General features: G+C 37.7%; 1 protein-coding gene across 1 annotated transcript in view; it reads left to right on the top strand.

Moving 5' to 3' along the window:
• Positions 1 to 16,420, top strand: part of eIF3e (eukaryotic translation initiation factor 3 subunit e) — a 32,149-nt gene extending 15,729 nt beyond the window's left edge. Inside the window, exons 7-9 of the mRNA XM_083144016.1 lie at positions 1,865 to 2,076; positions 6,605 to 6,839; positions 16,241 to 16,420. Coding sequence (XP_083000142.1) covers positions 1,865 to 2,076; positions 6,605 to 6,839; positions 16,241 to 16,267 — 474 coding nt within the window. The 3' untranslated portion in view covers positions 16,268 to 16,420. The remainder of the gene's footprint in view (positions 1 to 1,864; positions 2,077 to 6,604; positions 6,840 to 16,240) is intronic.
• Positions 16,421 to 16,860: the final 440 nt, after the last annotated feature.

The following is a 16,860-nucleotide window of genomic DNA, read 5'->3' as shown; positions in this document are numbered from 1 at the left end:
TAAAATTGTTTTCTCTTATGTTGTAAAAGTCCCCTGATCGCAATCATTCTGGCATGTCAATTGGGTAGTTGTTTTACAAGCATCACTGTACCATGTGGCAATTGGTATTTCAAAAGGCACAGGAGTTAAACAAGTTACGGCAATTGCCTGTTATATCAAGATTGTGAAGTTTGTTAAGGTGTTCCTAAAGTCGTTTCTTATGCAATATGTGAAGTTTGTTAAGGTGTTCCTAAAGTCGTTTCTCATGCAATATGTGAAGTTTGTTAAGGTGTTCCTAAAGTCGTTTCTTATGCAATATGTGAAGTTTGTTAAGGTGTTCCTAAAGTCGTTTCTCATGCAATATGTGAAGTTTGTTAAGGTGTTCCTAAAGTCGTTTCTCATGCATATGTGAAGTTTGTTAAGGTGTTCCTAAAGTAGTTTCTCATGCAATATGTGAAGTTTGTTAAGGTGTTCTTAAAGTCGTTTCTCATGCAATATGTGAAGTTTGTTAAGGTGTTCCTAAAGTCGTTTCTCATGCAATATGTGAAGTTTGTTAAGGTGTTCCTAAAGTCGTTTCTCATGCAGTATGTGAAATTTGTTAAGGTGTTCCTAAAGTCGTTTCTCATGCAATATGTGAAGTTTGTTAAGGTGTTCCTAAAGTCGTTTCTCATGCAATATGTGAAGTTTGTTAAGGTGTTCCTAAAGTCGTTTCTCATGCAATATGTGAAATTTGTTCTTGTGCAAGTGCACAGACTGGAAGGCTGGTTTGTTCTGGAAAGATTGTCTCCTACTGGATATTTCTACTTGTTAATGCTTGTTCACACGTAAGCTAACAACATTACCAGGAAACAAAGCAGACCTGGAGCAGTATCTTGTGCCTCTTATTTTTTTGAAGCTTCATCAGGTGAAAATTTTTCTCTTGCTGACTGTGAATTGAATTCAGGAGACTTGAATTGTATCAGTTTGAATAGAGAGGAGCTTTCTCACGTACAAGTTTTTACCATCAGACAATAGACAATTGTTTTGATTTGAGAATATCAGCAAATATTTATTGTTAATTTTAATTCACATGTATTCTGAAACATCTGATTTGTGTTTTTGATAATAACCTAGAATAAAATTAGTTTTTGTAAATTGATTTTAAATTGGATATACAGAGTGTCCACCACGAGACTTCAACATTTTAAACAAATATGGTGGAAAGGAAAATTTGTTTACCATATACATGAAAATGTAACTCTCAAAGTTTTTTCAGTGTAACTCACAAAATTCAGTTTAGTGCATTGCACATGGGTGCCTTTGGTGGCACGAAAAATGTCTTAACCTGTAGTCAATTTCACGCCATGTCTACTGTGTCCAGTATGTCATTAACTCTTGTAGCGTACACTCTGTCTTTGACATACTCCCATATGAAAAAATCTGCATACAACCACACAACCTGTGCACGCTCATTTTAGAAACAATTTATTGTTTTAGCACCTCTGTGCTTCTAGCACGAACTACAACATTACCTCATAATCTTTTTGAGTTTCTGCTTCTGTTCCTATTGGAATCACAACAGTATAACGTGGAATGAAAAAGAAATAACCTTTCAAAATGTTGGAGTCTCAGTGTGGACATTCTGTATATGCAGGTTCTGAAATATTCAGAATGTTTCTTACAAGGGGTGTCCAGAGATCATTACTCTTCTTCTTGGATGAGTTATAGTTCTATTTAAACATTTTGCATTTAAAATATTTTAAAAAAAATTGCTGTATTTTTTTAGCAATTTTTAGGTCTCTAATGCCTTTCCCTAATCATAACACATTTTTGTTGAAATAGTTTATATAATATTTTATAGTTGCCAGTATTATTACTGCCACAGTAATTATTCCTATTATTTCAGGAATCCTACACATACCGAGATCCAATCACAGAATTCTTGGAACACCTGTACGTGAACTTTGATTTTGATGGAGCGAGACAGAAGCTGCACGAGTGCCAGACTGTGTTGTTCTACGACTTCTTTCTCATTGCTTGTCTAGATGAGTTTGTGGAGAATGCACGGCTTATGATTTTTGAAACCTTCTGCCGCATACATCAGTGCATTAGCATAGGGTATGTGTGTTGCCTGATTCTGCCTAGACATAATACTTAAACTTGTTTATGTATATTTTCCAAACTACCGGCTCCTGTGGCAGAATGGTTAGCATATCCCACTCTGACGCTAAGGGTTCTGGTTCAAATTGCGGCCTGGGTATGGATGTTTGTGAGTGTCCGCCAATTTCATCATATCATCACTCATCCCCATCTTCGCAAATTAGCCAACAGTGGCACAAAAGCGAAGTAAAATAAAGCAATCAATCAATATATGGTATTCTCTGAACTGTTTAAATTTTTTATAATAGTATTATGTTCATAAGCTCATTTGATAGCTCCAATGATTTCACTTTGTGGTTGAGGGAGTGCAACATGTATCAACATAATGTTAACACTAACATATAAAATTAGGATAAAAATTTACTGCACTATATCCTGTATTTACTCATGTATAACATGCACTTTTTTCCAAAATTTTGCCCCTTAGAACTATAGTGTGTATTATGCATGGAATAATTTAGACTGCCAACATGAAACCACACATGTTTTCACTGTCACTGCGTATGACATGTATATATCAACAGGCACAAATACGAATGACCAAGTTGGATTTCTTTAGTAATATTATTGTTTTAAAAAACACTGTGAAAATGAAATGGTCATTTTCCATGATTTTTCACTTTGTACCAGAATGTTTTGCGACACCGAAAAAAGTGGCACCGTTCTGTCAATTCAAGCAAGCACCTCCCATGTAAGCGGTATTTGTTGAGCGAGAAATAATAGCAAATAACTTCCTGAGTGCTGCAAATCAATAACATAATTTTGATCTCGCTTCCTTCTACTACAGAATGACCAAGATGGTTATAGAAGTGATAGCTTTGGGGTGCTAATCACAGTGGAGGGAGAGGGGGAGGTGGCATTGGTTAGTGACTCATTCTATACACAAGATAATATTCTCCTCTTGGTTCACATAGCAACAGGTTAGGTTGAATAGGTATGATGTTAATTTGATCGGCATAGCAGCAACTTTTCGACTTACCGCTAAGAAAGCCATTTCTTGAACCTAAATTGTACTGCGCATTATATTCGAGATATTATTGTTTGTCGCTTCTCCCCATCAAAAACCAGTCTGTGTATTATACATGCATAAATACGGTAATTTAAATTGAATTTTAACCACTTGCCTGATTAACCCGAGTTAACTCGGAATTTGTTTTTGCTTTACATATTATTTACCCGAGTTATCTCGTTAAAATCGTGCAACCGCAGTGCACTTTTCTGCCTACCCGGATAGACTCGTTTGAGCTTTAAAAGGTGTTAATTCCCATTTTGGCCACTAGATGGAAGGCCATCTACCGGATTCCCATGACACTACGTAGTTGTCAGCTTTCCAGTGGTAGTTGTGGTCGTTCTGTGAGTGTAGTGCCAAAACTTACAGAGCGTTTTTGTGTTGTGAATACATTCTGTTCATGTTTTAGTGTTTTCCATCGTGTGAAGAACAACAAGATGAGTAACGATAAGCTTAGACAACAGTATAGAGGAGGAGAAGGAAAAATGGATGTGAGTGGAAGTGATACAACAGTGGACAGTGTGTGTACTGACAGGACAGATACAGATAGTTGTGGTGGTGTACAGTCGCCTTCTAAAATCTTTTCTTTGGTATATGATTTGTTGGGAAAGGGGTACTGTTTGACAATGGACAATTATTATAACTCCCCACAACTTGCAGATCTGTTCATTTCGAAAAAGCTGATGTATTTGGAACACTGAAACGCAGTAGGAGAGATGTACCACAGACTCTAAGAACAGCCAAATTGAAGAAAGGCGAAGAAGTAGGGTTGCAATGCGGCAAAGTGACAGTCATGAAATGGAAAGATAAGAAGGATGTGACATTGTTGTCAACCATCCATTCTGTTGAAATGATGACTGTAACACAAAGTCAGAAAGCCAAAATTAAACCACGAGTGGTGGTCGATTACAACGACAAAATGGGTGGTGTTGATCAGCATCTTGCTTCATACACCACACCAACAAAGCGTGCAAAAAGTATTATAAAAAGATTTTCTTTCATCTGTTGGATCTGTCTCTTTGGAATTCAACATTAAAATGTGAAGACATTTTATTTTCCACAGTTTATATGCTATTTTGAAACATTTGTAGTACTTTCCATGTATGTACGAGTTAACTCGGGTTAATAATTATGGAAGTTTTTTGAATAGTTTGGTAACCTTATTTGACCCCAAAAATAGAATTTCATTACTGTTCCTTAATTGCCGATATCGGTACATTACAAACACACAATAAAAAAAATGTGTAAAATATGGACCACTTTTGGGAAAATAAAGTGTCAGGCAAGTGGTTAAACCCTTGAATTGTATTTTTCGCTGGATTCACCATCTCGGTGGTCAAGCATGTTAATTGATTGACTTTTGATCTTGGCACCAATCCTGGGTTCAAATCCTGACTTGCGAGTGTGTGCTCTTTGGTGTTCCTTTATCAATTCCATCATCACTCATCTTCATTGCAATTAGCCAAAAGTGGCAGAAATTCAGCATAAAATATATATTTTTTCAAATTACCTGGATGCAATAAAAACGCAATATGCAGGGTGAATGAATTTAGTTATGCAGCATAATATCATAATTCAATCTTTACGTAGCCAGATTAGAAATTTTCCCTCTTCATGAAGGAGAATGAAAGACAGGTTCCAAACAATAGAAAATATTACTTAATCACAATTTAGAAATATAGAGTTTATCATAAAAAAGCTTGAATATTATGTCACATGTCGCCAACATCATAAGTACGATAAAATATTAATTTCCAAATACATGCCTTAATTGATTCAAATTTCAAACCAAACTATGTTCTTCAGGGTTTGAGAAAGGAAAGATGTTACATTAAGTTAACATGGTTAAAACACAAAACACTGTAGATTTCAGAAAGCTCCCTCTCTCACTATCAGTGGGCCAAAAAGTCAAATTTTGGTAGGCTGGAAGGAATTTGGTTAGTGTGTTGGTTTGTGGATGCTTTAGACAAACACGAAGCATTTCATGAGTATGGTTGCCGTAAGGTTGTCTCATGTGCTCTGGATGTAGTAATGAGTGTGAGGTAGGTTGCCCATCATGATGTAATTGCCTTACCAAGCACCCAGTACAATCCTTTTACCTGATATTTTTTTTTCAATATCAAGACACCAACTGTCACAATGAACCTACTTTTGGGAAGTCTTGTTCTCCAGTGCAAGTCCATACAAACAATTTAGCCTTTCTCTTCCAACTTCCATATCCAACACTCTCCCTCAATTGTCAGTCAGAACTTCGGTCAAAGTTGTTTACCATTGGATGTTTCTTAGTTTAAAGCATTGTCATTGCTTTGGCAGTAATGTTTTAGATATAAATTGATACAGGACAATTATGTCAAGTGCATAGTAGGAGGAACATTTCATAAATAATGCACACTATTTTTTTCTGACATATTTATTGTACGTTAGGCAACGTCTCCTTAGTCCTTCGGTATAGTTTTCCTGCATCTAAATAATCATGTCCCAATGTCTTGGGATGCCAGTTAGGGCACCATTTTTGTTCAGTCCATGGATGACTTGGTACCGCTGCAGAAAAATCTTCCAGGCGGGGGGGGAACATTCTCCATGCATGGGCTATTTCAACTTTGGGAATAAGTTGAAGGTTGGTGAACTCACATTTGTACTGTGTAGAAGGTGAGTCAATACTTCCTACTCATAATTGTTCAGCAAAACGGTCGCAACCTTTTCCAGTTGCAGGCAGTTGAGTGGCTCACCCTGAAGCAAGCCAGGTCAATTTTTGTGCATTTTTCTAAGTAATTTTTGGATTGATGCACGATAATATGCTGCAGTCACACTAGTTTCATATGAGAGACTATCAGTCATGATGATTCCATGGTGATCATAGACAAAGATCATCATTTGCTTCACCTTTTTTTATATTTTTCCAATTTTTTTGGTCGTGGGGATGATCCACTTGTTTGACTCTGACTTCTCCTCTGGTTCAAGTCCACTATTTGCTCACCACAAACTTCACTTAAAGCATTGTGAATTTCTGTCAGCTTTTTGCCACGTAAACTTTCAATTTTGATGCATGATCTTCGATTGTCAATCATTACGGTACCCAATGTGCCTGTAGATGCCATTTGCTAACACTCATCACTTCCGACTGGCATACACTAGAGAACTGACGAACACACGTGCTGTTTCCACAAGCCTTTAACTGCAACTGGCATAATTTTTACTTCATCAAACACTCCACAGTGTTGCCACTTTGTGCATTTTTTATGAAATGACCCTCATATAAACACCTAAGAAAAACGTAATGCTGCTGCAGTTGAATAACAATAAATATCACTCACACTTATTACTCAAATTTGCAACGTTAAAATTCCATAAAAGGGAATAAAATGGCAGCACCCTTACCTAAGCCATTAGAATACTAATGTAAAAATATTTGTTTGGTTTAAAGATGTGTATGTATAACGGAGCTGCAGTTAATTTTTAGCACACTTCTGTTTACAGGATGTTGGCAGAGAAGTTGAACATGAACCCTGAGGAGGCTGAGTGCTGGATCGTCAACCTGATCAGAAATGCGAGGCTGGATGCAAAAATAGACTCCAAGCTGGGTCATGTTGTTATGGGTACTCAACCCCTCTCACCTTACCAACAGCTGATTGAGAAGGTGGAGACCCTGTCCGTTCGGTCGGAGGCTTTGCAGAACTTGATAGAGAAGAAGATTAAGGCTAAAAGTCAAGATGTAAGTGGTATATTTTAATTAGAATAACAAATTAAGTTCAAATTTTCATGGCCGTGAGCCGTATCCTCAGTAGTAGAAAAAGATGCTGGAAATTTAAGTTTTCAACCTGCAGTATTGCCAGGTCTAGATCAAAGATGTAGTGGTTCGAAAAAACTTCTATTACACCAGGCTCCGTTGAAAATTGTGAGGGGTGAGGTGGGGGGGATGGATACGGGTTTGGCTGGGAAGGTTGCTAGGTGGCCTTCAGGCCAGGTGGTGTGTTTGTACTCATAGCTGATATGTAGGCCATTGAATGGTGTGTTGTGATGGTTAATATTTGGGATGGGCCGATATGAAATTTTGGCCAATACTGATAAAGTACCGATACCGATAACCGATATTCTATCGATCCGATATAAAATTAGAAATGGTCCTTGAAGAACCTGAAAGGTTCATTGACCTCCTTAATAAATATGCATGTTTCAAGGTGACTGTAGTGAAAAATAAATTGCATATTTAGACATTTACTCTTTTAGAAAGTAGGGCATGGAGATTATCCATAAAAATTACAACAAAATGGCAGAATTTTTGCACTAAATTATCAGATATTTATCGATATATTGGATTGGTAAAATAATCGGTAATTTTACCTATATGCCTATATTGGCTGTAAAGTTGAATATTAAAGAATACCAGCCAATTTCAATACAGTCGCAACATGATACATGCAAGTAGGAGTACGTTGACTTCTCGGACATGTTAATCTGTTCCATCCCTAATTAATATGGATGGCAACAGTGAAGTCCAGGTCGTGGGTCGAGGAGCGGTTGTGGTTGTTATGAGTTTGAGGGCCGTGTGGATGTTTCCCCCAGTTAGAAGCCACCTATGTTACAGGTGAGGATCTAGATTAGGTTTGAGGAGTGGCAGCTTTCTTTGGGATGGAGGGTGAATTTGTCAGTGGCGGTTTGAATATGGAGAGAGTGGTAAGTGACAAGAATGGGGCAGGTTTTGCACCAAGGATGGTTGTATTTGTGAGCAGGGGGGTGTTGGTTGCATGGTGAATGGGTGTCTTGGAGCAGGATGTTTTGGAGGTTGGGGAGGATTTGGAAACAACTCTGGGCTTGTCAGGAATGATATTTCTGGTTTCGAGATCACTGGAGAACAGGGAGGAGGGTGTCCCTGATTTTGTTGGTGGGGCTGATATTGGTTGACTAAGTACAGGGTGTTGTGGCAGGTTTCTTGCTGCGGGTGTATGAGGCAGCTCGTAATAGTTGTTTGCTGACTAGAGTGACCACATTGTTATTTAGCCCTTGTGGTCCTCATTCCTTTCATTCTCATTAACTACAATAAGGTTTGTAAAATGGGTATGCACTGTTAGACAAATGAAATATGTAATGTAGTCTGGCTGATGTGCTTTCAATTATATCTTAAGCTGCAGTGATGTATTGTACATTTCTGTGTTCTCCTTCCCTTGATGGACCTTCGATAGCATAATGTGAAAGGGCCCTGGAATCAATTTGTGGTGGAGACATAACATCAGTCGTTTGGATCCCACTTTAAACTGTAAGCCTAATCTTCATTAGTCTCTCTGAGCATAATATGAACTTTTAAGGAAAGGAAGTAATCCCAACAAGATATGTTTTTTCTCACTTGTATTAGAAGTTATATTATGAACGTCGTCTCATGGACAATCTACAACAAATTCACAATGTTGTAGATTTTGGGGATCCATATCCTACAGTTATTGGGCTAACAATTAGGGCTGAGCTAATCCAATTTTGAACCAATACTGATGCTTGAAAATTGCAAACCATCGATCGTGAGCTATGCAACTAAACTGTAAAAAAGGTCCATTTACTCATATTCGACACACTCAACCTCAACTGCATAAAGCAGGATCTACCACACAGAGGGACAGGGAAAGCAAATTGTTATCAGAGTCCATTATTCTAGGAAATTAGTTACAAATTCAAAACCAGAAACTTAGATATTTTCCTTTTTATTTTCACAGTGCAAGAGTACTTTTATAGAATGGTAACAATCAACAAGTAAATATATTCCCTTTCTTTATATACAGTGCTGTGCAAATTAATGTGGACAAAGAGAGAAAATCATTTTTTTACAGTTCTTTACTCCTTATTGGAGATGTACGTAATATACACTTACACTAGTATGAAATATGTCCTCCTTTGGCTACTATTAGCTGCTTGATGAAGTTTGGCATTGATTGAACCAAATTTGAACACATAACTTTGATATCACTGTCATGAAACCACACATGAATCACATTGGTAATGACCTTTTGCTTCGTTGAACAGTTCATTTTTGCAACACGTTTCTTCACAATACCCCATAAGTTTTCAATGGGGTTAATATCCGGTGAATTCCCTGGCCAATCTAGAATCGTTAAATTGTTGTCAGAAGCAAATTTACGTACAGACGTTGATGTGTGGCAAGGAGCAAGGTCATGCTGGAAAATTTCTTGCCGTCGTTAGTAGATTTTGACCGAGTGTGAGAATTCTGCGCCTCAATATCTCAATGTATTTTGAGGAATTCATCATTCCATTCACTGGTACAATTCCTCCAGGTCCACTGCAAGTAAAGAATCCACAAAACATTTGCTTGGGGGTGGGGTGTTTGACTGTCTGCATGCAATGTTCAGGTCGTAGAGATTCACCTGGACTTCGTCGCACAACAGAAGCTTTGTAGCCATGCACTTCAAAGTGAGACTCATCTGAGAATATTACCTTCCTCCAATCAGCTACTGTCTATTTCTGGTATTTCCTAGCTCATTTTGGGTGTTTTGTCTTAATTTTAGCGGTCAACAATTGCTTTTTAACCGGTTTCCTGGATTTTTTTTCCAACTTCAAGCAAGCGACGTCGAACAGTTGATGATGCATCAATACTGATCCCAGTAGAAAGCAAATTACGTTGCAGGTCCATATTTGTTTTGTATGGGTGAATTTTACTGTTTCTTAGCAGTAACGTGTCACTTCTAGGTGTTGTTTTACGTTTTCTACCATACCTTCCTTTTCGTCTTGGAGAAAAACTACCAGTTGCCCTGTAGTTTCTAATAATTTTTGACACCACTGATTTCCCAACACCAGCCACTTCAGCGATTTGTCGCACAGTCATGGATGTGTTCTCACTCAATGTAATAATTCTAGAACGTTTTCTGGGTGTTATACCCATACTGAAAACACGTAGGAACACGGAGCATAACAAATGCGTGTTCACTACAGCCAAGCACTCACAGAAGTCTGTTGGTTAACAATTGGCATTGCACCACAATGACAGTAATGAAACAACAAAAATGCTTCAAACCTTGCAATTGTTGTAAACATTATCAAGTACGGATCAAAAAGTTAGCTGATACTACTAGTATAAGTGTATGTTACGTATTTATTCGATTATCTCACATAAAGAGTAAAAAACTGTAAAAAAATGACTTTTCTCTCTTTGTCCGCATTAATTTGCACAGCACTGTATCATTAATCAGACAACTATAAGCCCTACAAATTAAATTGATAAATAACACTGGACGACATTTTTTCAAAAGTTGAACGATGTTTTGAAATGAATAGGTGACTCTGAAAGGATTTTTCAGGCTGAATTCAAATTTGAAAACCGTTTTGCTCCATCACGTCACAATTTTTCACAAATCGTGAAAACTGAATAGCATATAGGGGTCTATTATGGTATTATTGGGATCATTTGGGGTTTATATAATCATATTACAGACACATAGAATAAATAATTTTTGCAAATATAGTAATCAGTGGGACATATATTGAGATTGTAAAATCTATATTATATACTATATTCATGTACATTTTCATTTACACATGTCTAGAAAGAGATATAGTGCATTTCGAATTACTGAGACTCAGGATCAAACTTCATTCTTTTTGACTTTCTGCCTTCCCCGACACCCGAAGTAGGAACATCTCTTTTTAACATCCAACAAAAATCTTCCATCATGGAAACATTCCACCGTCCCTGGTATCTCCGTTCCATCTCTGCTATGTCCTTGTGAAATCTTTCCCAGTGCTCCTCGATGAAGTGTCCGAGATTACTCGGAAAGAAATCTAGATGTGAGTTAAGGAAATGCAATTTGAGGCTCATTTTACAACCAAGTTTACATAAATTCGTTAGCAGATTTTTCACAAAATGTTCATAGTTAACGTGTTTTTCATTGCCCAGAAAATGGGCAACCACCATTTTGAAACTTACCCAGGCATCCCTTTCCGTAGCAGTCATTATTTCTTCAAAATCTGCATCCAACATCAGTTTCCGTATCTGAGGGCCAACAAAAATACCCTCTTTGAGCTTACCCTCAGTGACGGATGGAAATTTCCTGGCAATGTATTTAAAGCATTCGCCGTCTTTGTCTAACGCTTTCACAAACTGTTTCATTATCCCTAACTTAATATGCAACGGAGGAGGCAGTATTTTAGACGACTGAATTAATTGCCGTTGTGTCACATTCTTCTTCCCTGGAGAGAGAGATTCTCTACTTGGCCACGTTTTCACTTTCCAATGATTCTCCCTGTCCCGACTGTCCCATTCGCACAAGAAGCAGGGGAATTTTGTGTTCCCAGCCTGGAGACCCAACAACAAAGCTATCACTTTGAAATCTCCACAGACAGACCAACCATGTTCTTCATATTTCACTTTCAGTAGCATGAACCTCAAAGTTTCATAAGTTTCCTTAAGCGACACAGAATATGCAACTGGAATGGATGGGAACACATTACAGTTATTTAACAGAACACCCTTCAGACTAGTCTGTGATGCGTCAATGAAAAGTCTCCATTCACTTACATTGTAAGAAATACCATACAATTCTATGACTTTCCTTATGTTGTTACAATAAACAAGGTTTTCGTCTTCAGTAAAGTATGGGAGTAGCTCTGTCTCTCGATGCCTGTACCATGAGAAATGTGTTCCTGGAGACAACAGGGAACCAAGAAGTTGGGCACTCTCCTTTGGTAAATTTAGGTCTCTTACGAGATCATTCAGTTCATGTTGTGTGAAAGGTTGCGGAGTGCCTGTACTTGTACCAGGACAGAAATCGTCACTGTCATCATAGTGTGCACGTTCAACTTCAGTGTCACTTGAAGTACTGCAATTATCACGACTCGTACGTGGTACAGGTACAGGTACATCTGGCCCATGAGGCACGGGCCTAATGGCCGATTGTATGTTGTTGGGATAGCTCACATTGCTCTTGTTCTTAGCACTGAAACCGCTAACATCTATAGCACAGAAATAGCAGTCATCAATGTGATTTTTTGGTTCCCGCCATACCATTGGTATTCCAAATGGCATTGCTTTCCTCTTGCCACACTTCCACAATCGCAAAGCTTCCACACATGTTTTGCAAACTTCATGCGGGGCCCGTTTTGTCCTGATCACCTACTTCAACACCAAAATATTCGTGGTAAGCAGACCTCACAAATGTGGTGATACGTTGTCTTTGCCTCTTCACTACATAGCTTCCACAAATGTAACAGAATACATGGGGCGAGTTCAAACACTTCCTGGACGACGACGACATTGTCTCTCGACACAACACAGCACGAACTATCGACAATGACTAAAACTTTATCAAATATTTTGCATTCCCTACTGCTATTTACATATATAATATCTTCAATACACTTAACTAAGGTTTTCGGATCACGTAACCTTATACACGGTAAATAAATTAAAAACTGTACTATTTGCATTAGTTGGTATCGAATAACAAAACTTAGAAACAAATTTATTGAATCATTCATTGTTACTAGGCGTCTTCAGCAATTTTGTTAATCATATAATGTAATAAGAGGTGCACTGCCATCTATCGGGAATATTATTAACTTCTAATTTCTGGGCAGGAATTACGATTTATACAACAATGAAGATTTCTAAATAACTGAGGGTGATACAAGAAAAACAAGGTCACTTCTGAAATCAGCATCAAATGTAGTTTCAGAAACCACAATTAGTTTCCAAACATCAGAACCCATGTCGACCAGTGTAATTAGGGGGCAATGCGTGTATAGTGAATGTGGCCATACGACCGAGAATTCTAAGAATAGGTTCCTCAATATCCAAACTAATATTAATTTAATAAGAAATTTAGAATTACCAAACCTAATATAGAACCATTAAATAAACTATATAACTTAAAGGAACCACCATCTACGTAATTCCCCATCATATCGCCACACTCACCATTCACGTTGATAGAGCTACTCCGCTCTTTCCCCCGTGACCGATGCCTCAAGACAAAGCATGCTTGTTTCCTCCTAGCGGCTCCAAGCAGACCAGGCATGACGTCAGTTGCAATGTTACCAGTATATTTAGTACATTTGTGGGCAGAGAGTTATAGCTACTAGTACCTTGCAAGTTTTTTTTCAATGACTCGTGAATTCACTGCAGGTGCCGGCAATGCTCTTGACAGCTCTGCAATATTGGTTGTTCAAGCTGATTGCACCCCTTCCATGGATGATGAACAAGAGCTGCCGTGGTCTAGTCGGTAGGATATCGGACTGCCACGTGGGAGATCTGGGTTTGATCTAAGATTGGAATTTTTCCAGCCTCGTCCCCACACAATGGCTCTGGGGCTCACCCAGCCTCAAATCAATGGGTAAAGGCAGCTGGAGCATGGTGCTGATCACATCACCTCCAAAATGGCTGAGGTCGAGAATGTGTGGGGTCCTACCCCCCACATTCCCTAAATGTGCCTTCACGGTATGGTGCTATATGCACAGGGAACTTTACCTTTACCAAGGATGATGAACAATGCACTCAATATTTTGAGAAGAATCCTCCAGTACACTACTCTCATTCTCAGTGTCATGCGACCAAACCTCGACATTGACGATCACTTGTGTTCCTTCCATCCTTGTCAGCTATCAGTGTATCGGTAATTGCCAGAGCTGTGATAAATGTCACTGTCCTGATGGTCCTGCCAAACAGTAGCTGAAGGCATCATACATTAACAGTCCGGCCACAAGAGAAAACAATCAGTGATTTCTTGATATCCCAGGAAGCAGCAAATGTGGAAATCTAAAATTTTCTAAAAGATTTTGCAGACCAGTTTACTACCACAAAAAAATGTTTTCTTCCTCATTCATTTTGTCTATTTACGGAATAATTCCATTAGATATTAAAATTTTTGCGAACCAAGAAATTATCGTAAACAATTCAGTCCATGTCTGGTAGCTTTGCTATGTATTTTCAAATGTGGGAAATAGCTTCATGACATGGAGAGTTTGGTAATCTCTGACCTAAGGTAATTTTTTAGTTTAGTTATTATTAGTCAAGTTCCAACTGATAGTTTCCGATACACATACCACTGATATTGATCAATACCGATGTTAATTGAAGGGCTCAGGTGTAAAACATGGTGTGACATTTTGGTAATTTTTTAGACACAAAGTAAAATGTGACATCCTTCTATTTTCGAGTGAAATTGCCATGTCATAGAATTTGCATTGGACTCAGTGAAGTCTTGTGAAATTGGTAAACACAACACGAAAACAATGTATCTACAGTATAGCTTCTAATAATATTTTTTCTTAATGAACTCAGAAGTGACCAAAATGTCACTTACCATGTTTTTCACCCGAGCTCTTCAATTATTTTACATCATTTTTGTACCTGCTTGATTATTTGTGATGAGAATACTTAATCAACTTTCAAATTTCTACTTTCAAAGTTAGTTCATTAGAAAAGAGCTCAGAATATGGGTCTGGTGCAGTGCACACCCAGCTGCTTGCAACACACGCCAAAACTAAATGGCCATCCTAACTTAACAATTCCGCTTATGTCTAATAATGCATATGTTGTTAGGTTAGGGGGACCAGGTTTAGAGTTTTTAGCATTTAGTTTTGCAGTTTGTTCCAAGCTGGGTGGGCCCTGCCCACACCACACTCCTCAGAATATACCTGTAAAACAGTGGTATCTTCAGTATTGCTTGAGTAAAGCCTGAATCACTTGGATCTGGATTTCCAGTAGGAATGCCCTAGTTGGCGCTGGACTGGCTACCTATTTGCTAGTTTTCGGCTCACGTGATACTTGTTACACCATACTTGTCGATAGTCTTTTTGTTCCCATAAGACATTGCACAGAGCAGACAATCTCTGTAAAGATGAACGAGCTGAACGTTGTAGGAGAATTACTGCTTTGGGCTTTTACTAAAAATCATAAAGGAAAAGAATGGACTAGAGATTGGCTGATGGTAATCAATGTGTACCGAACAAGCTTTCTAATTAATTGCATATTCATCCATGAGATTCGCAGGATTCATCATAAATTTTAAAAGAATCAAACATTTAATTTAATACACTTGTAATAATGAGGATTTTCAGCTAATCATATTTGTCATGTACACATGTCATCGCTTTGCATAAATACCTAAATACAAATGAACTGAACACGAATGCACTGCACGTCATCTCTTTTTTTATTGAGAAACTAATAAAAACAGCCAACACACCGAAACCACAAACTCCCTTTGCAAACTCGCAGATTATCTTCACATGGCCAAATTTTGCTCTCGTTGGCTGTTCCACAGAATCCAGCCGAGGAAAGCCAGTAGCAATTAGAACATGTCCTATTCGTCCAAACCAGTCAAGCAGTCAGCCAGGCAGCCATCACATCAGTTCAGCGCCAACTGACTTGATATCCAGTTTCGTGTGATTCGGCCTTAACAAGCCAGTCAGTACAACTTGTGCATTTTGAGGTCTCAGGATAGCCATATAATCAGTGTAACATAGATTTTTAATCATAGTATCAAAGGGATCCCTCAACAAGCAAAATATTACCAAACAGTGTTGTTAATCTGTACATGCTATGAAAGTTTGTCCATGTTAAATGGCGACAACCTGTACTTGCAAAAAATTATTGTGATAGTCACAATTTATAAAGACTGGTTTGAGCTTACTCTTGTAAATAATATTATTAATAATAACTTTTTAATAAATACAGAGAAACTAGTACTCACTTTTTCAGCGAAACTGTTTTTTCGTAGTTCTATTAATTTCAGTGGCTGCTGCCACCATCCCTGTTGGAACTCGTTGCAATGTGCATAGTTTATGTGTATTTATTTACTACCGCGTCTCATTTCCCAAATATGAAAAGAATTTTAGCTGCTAAAGAAACAAAAAATCTTATTGATAATATATGATATGATATTGATGATGTATGATTTGCAGATAGTTAACAACAATGTATTATGTACAAAAGCATGAAAAATTTGTACCATGGTAGGTGCACTAAATTTATCAAAATTAATATTCATGTTAAAAGTGAATTTTAACCATTTTGGCGCTGTTAATATAAAATAGTACTCTGAAATACTGTTTTAGTTATTTAACATTTTTGTTTCCTTCATGATTTTTACTACTTTTTTCCTTTCTTTATTTCAGAGCCGATGGGGAGGACAAGATTTTTAGGTGTAGGGAATGAACTGTGATGGAAGCATAATAAATTTTCTCTATAACAATTTTCTTGTTTTTTTATGCATATAGTAGAAATCGGATTTTACATTTCAGGTGACCAAGGTCAGAAGATGTAAAATGGAGAAATATATAAAATCTGAAATAAAATTGTATTATTTTTGCTTAAAATACAGTATACAGGAAATATAAAATACAGGGTTATTCAAAAAGAAAGAGCAGATTTCAAATGTTTATTTCTCACGAACTGTAAAAGATAGAAGCATGTGCCATACATCAATGGATAGAGGGAGGTTCAAAGTTTTGTTGTTGAAAGTTTTAATGTATGCACTCAACATGAGCACCATGTGTTGCCCGACAAACATCAAAACATCTTCAAGATTCTGCAGAATTGCAGTGCAAAATTCGAACCTTCTGTTATGATCGTCAGGATGCAATGCTTGAAGTAACTGCAACTTATACGGCTTCATGTGCAGACGGTTTTTAAGAACATGCCACACCGATGCTTGTGGAATTCCTAGTTCATTGCTTGCCCGTGTTGTGGATTTCCTAGGGCTTCGTTCGAACGCAGCACGGATTCGCTAAACATT

Source organism: Lepisma saccharinum, chromosome 22 (genome assembly GCF_977018435.1).
Source record: "Lepisma saccharinum chromosome 22, izLepSacc3.1, whole genome shotgun sequence".
Taxonomy (NCBI): Eukaryota; Metazoa; Arthropoda; class Insecta; order Zygentoma; family Lepismatidae; genus Lepisma; species Lepisma saccharinum.
The sequence above is the reverse complement of the archived record's forward strand: the minus strand, read 5'-3'. Positions and strand labels throughout refer to the sequence as shown.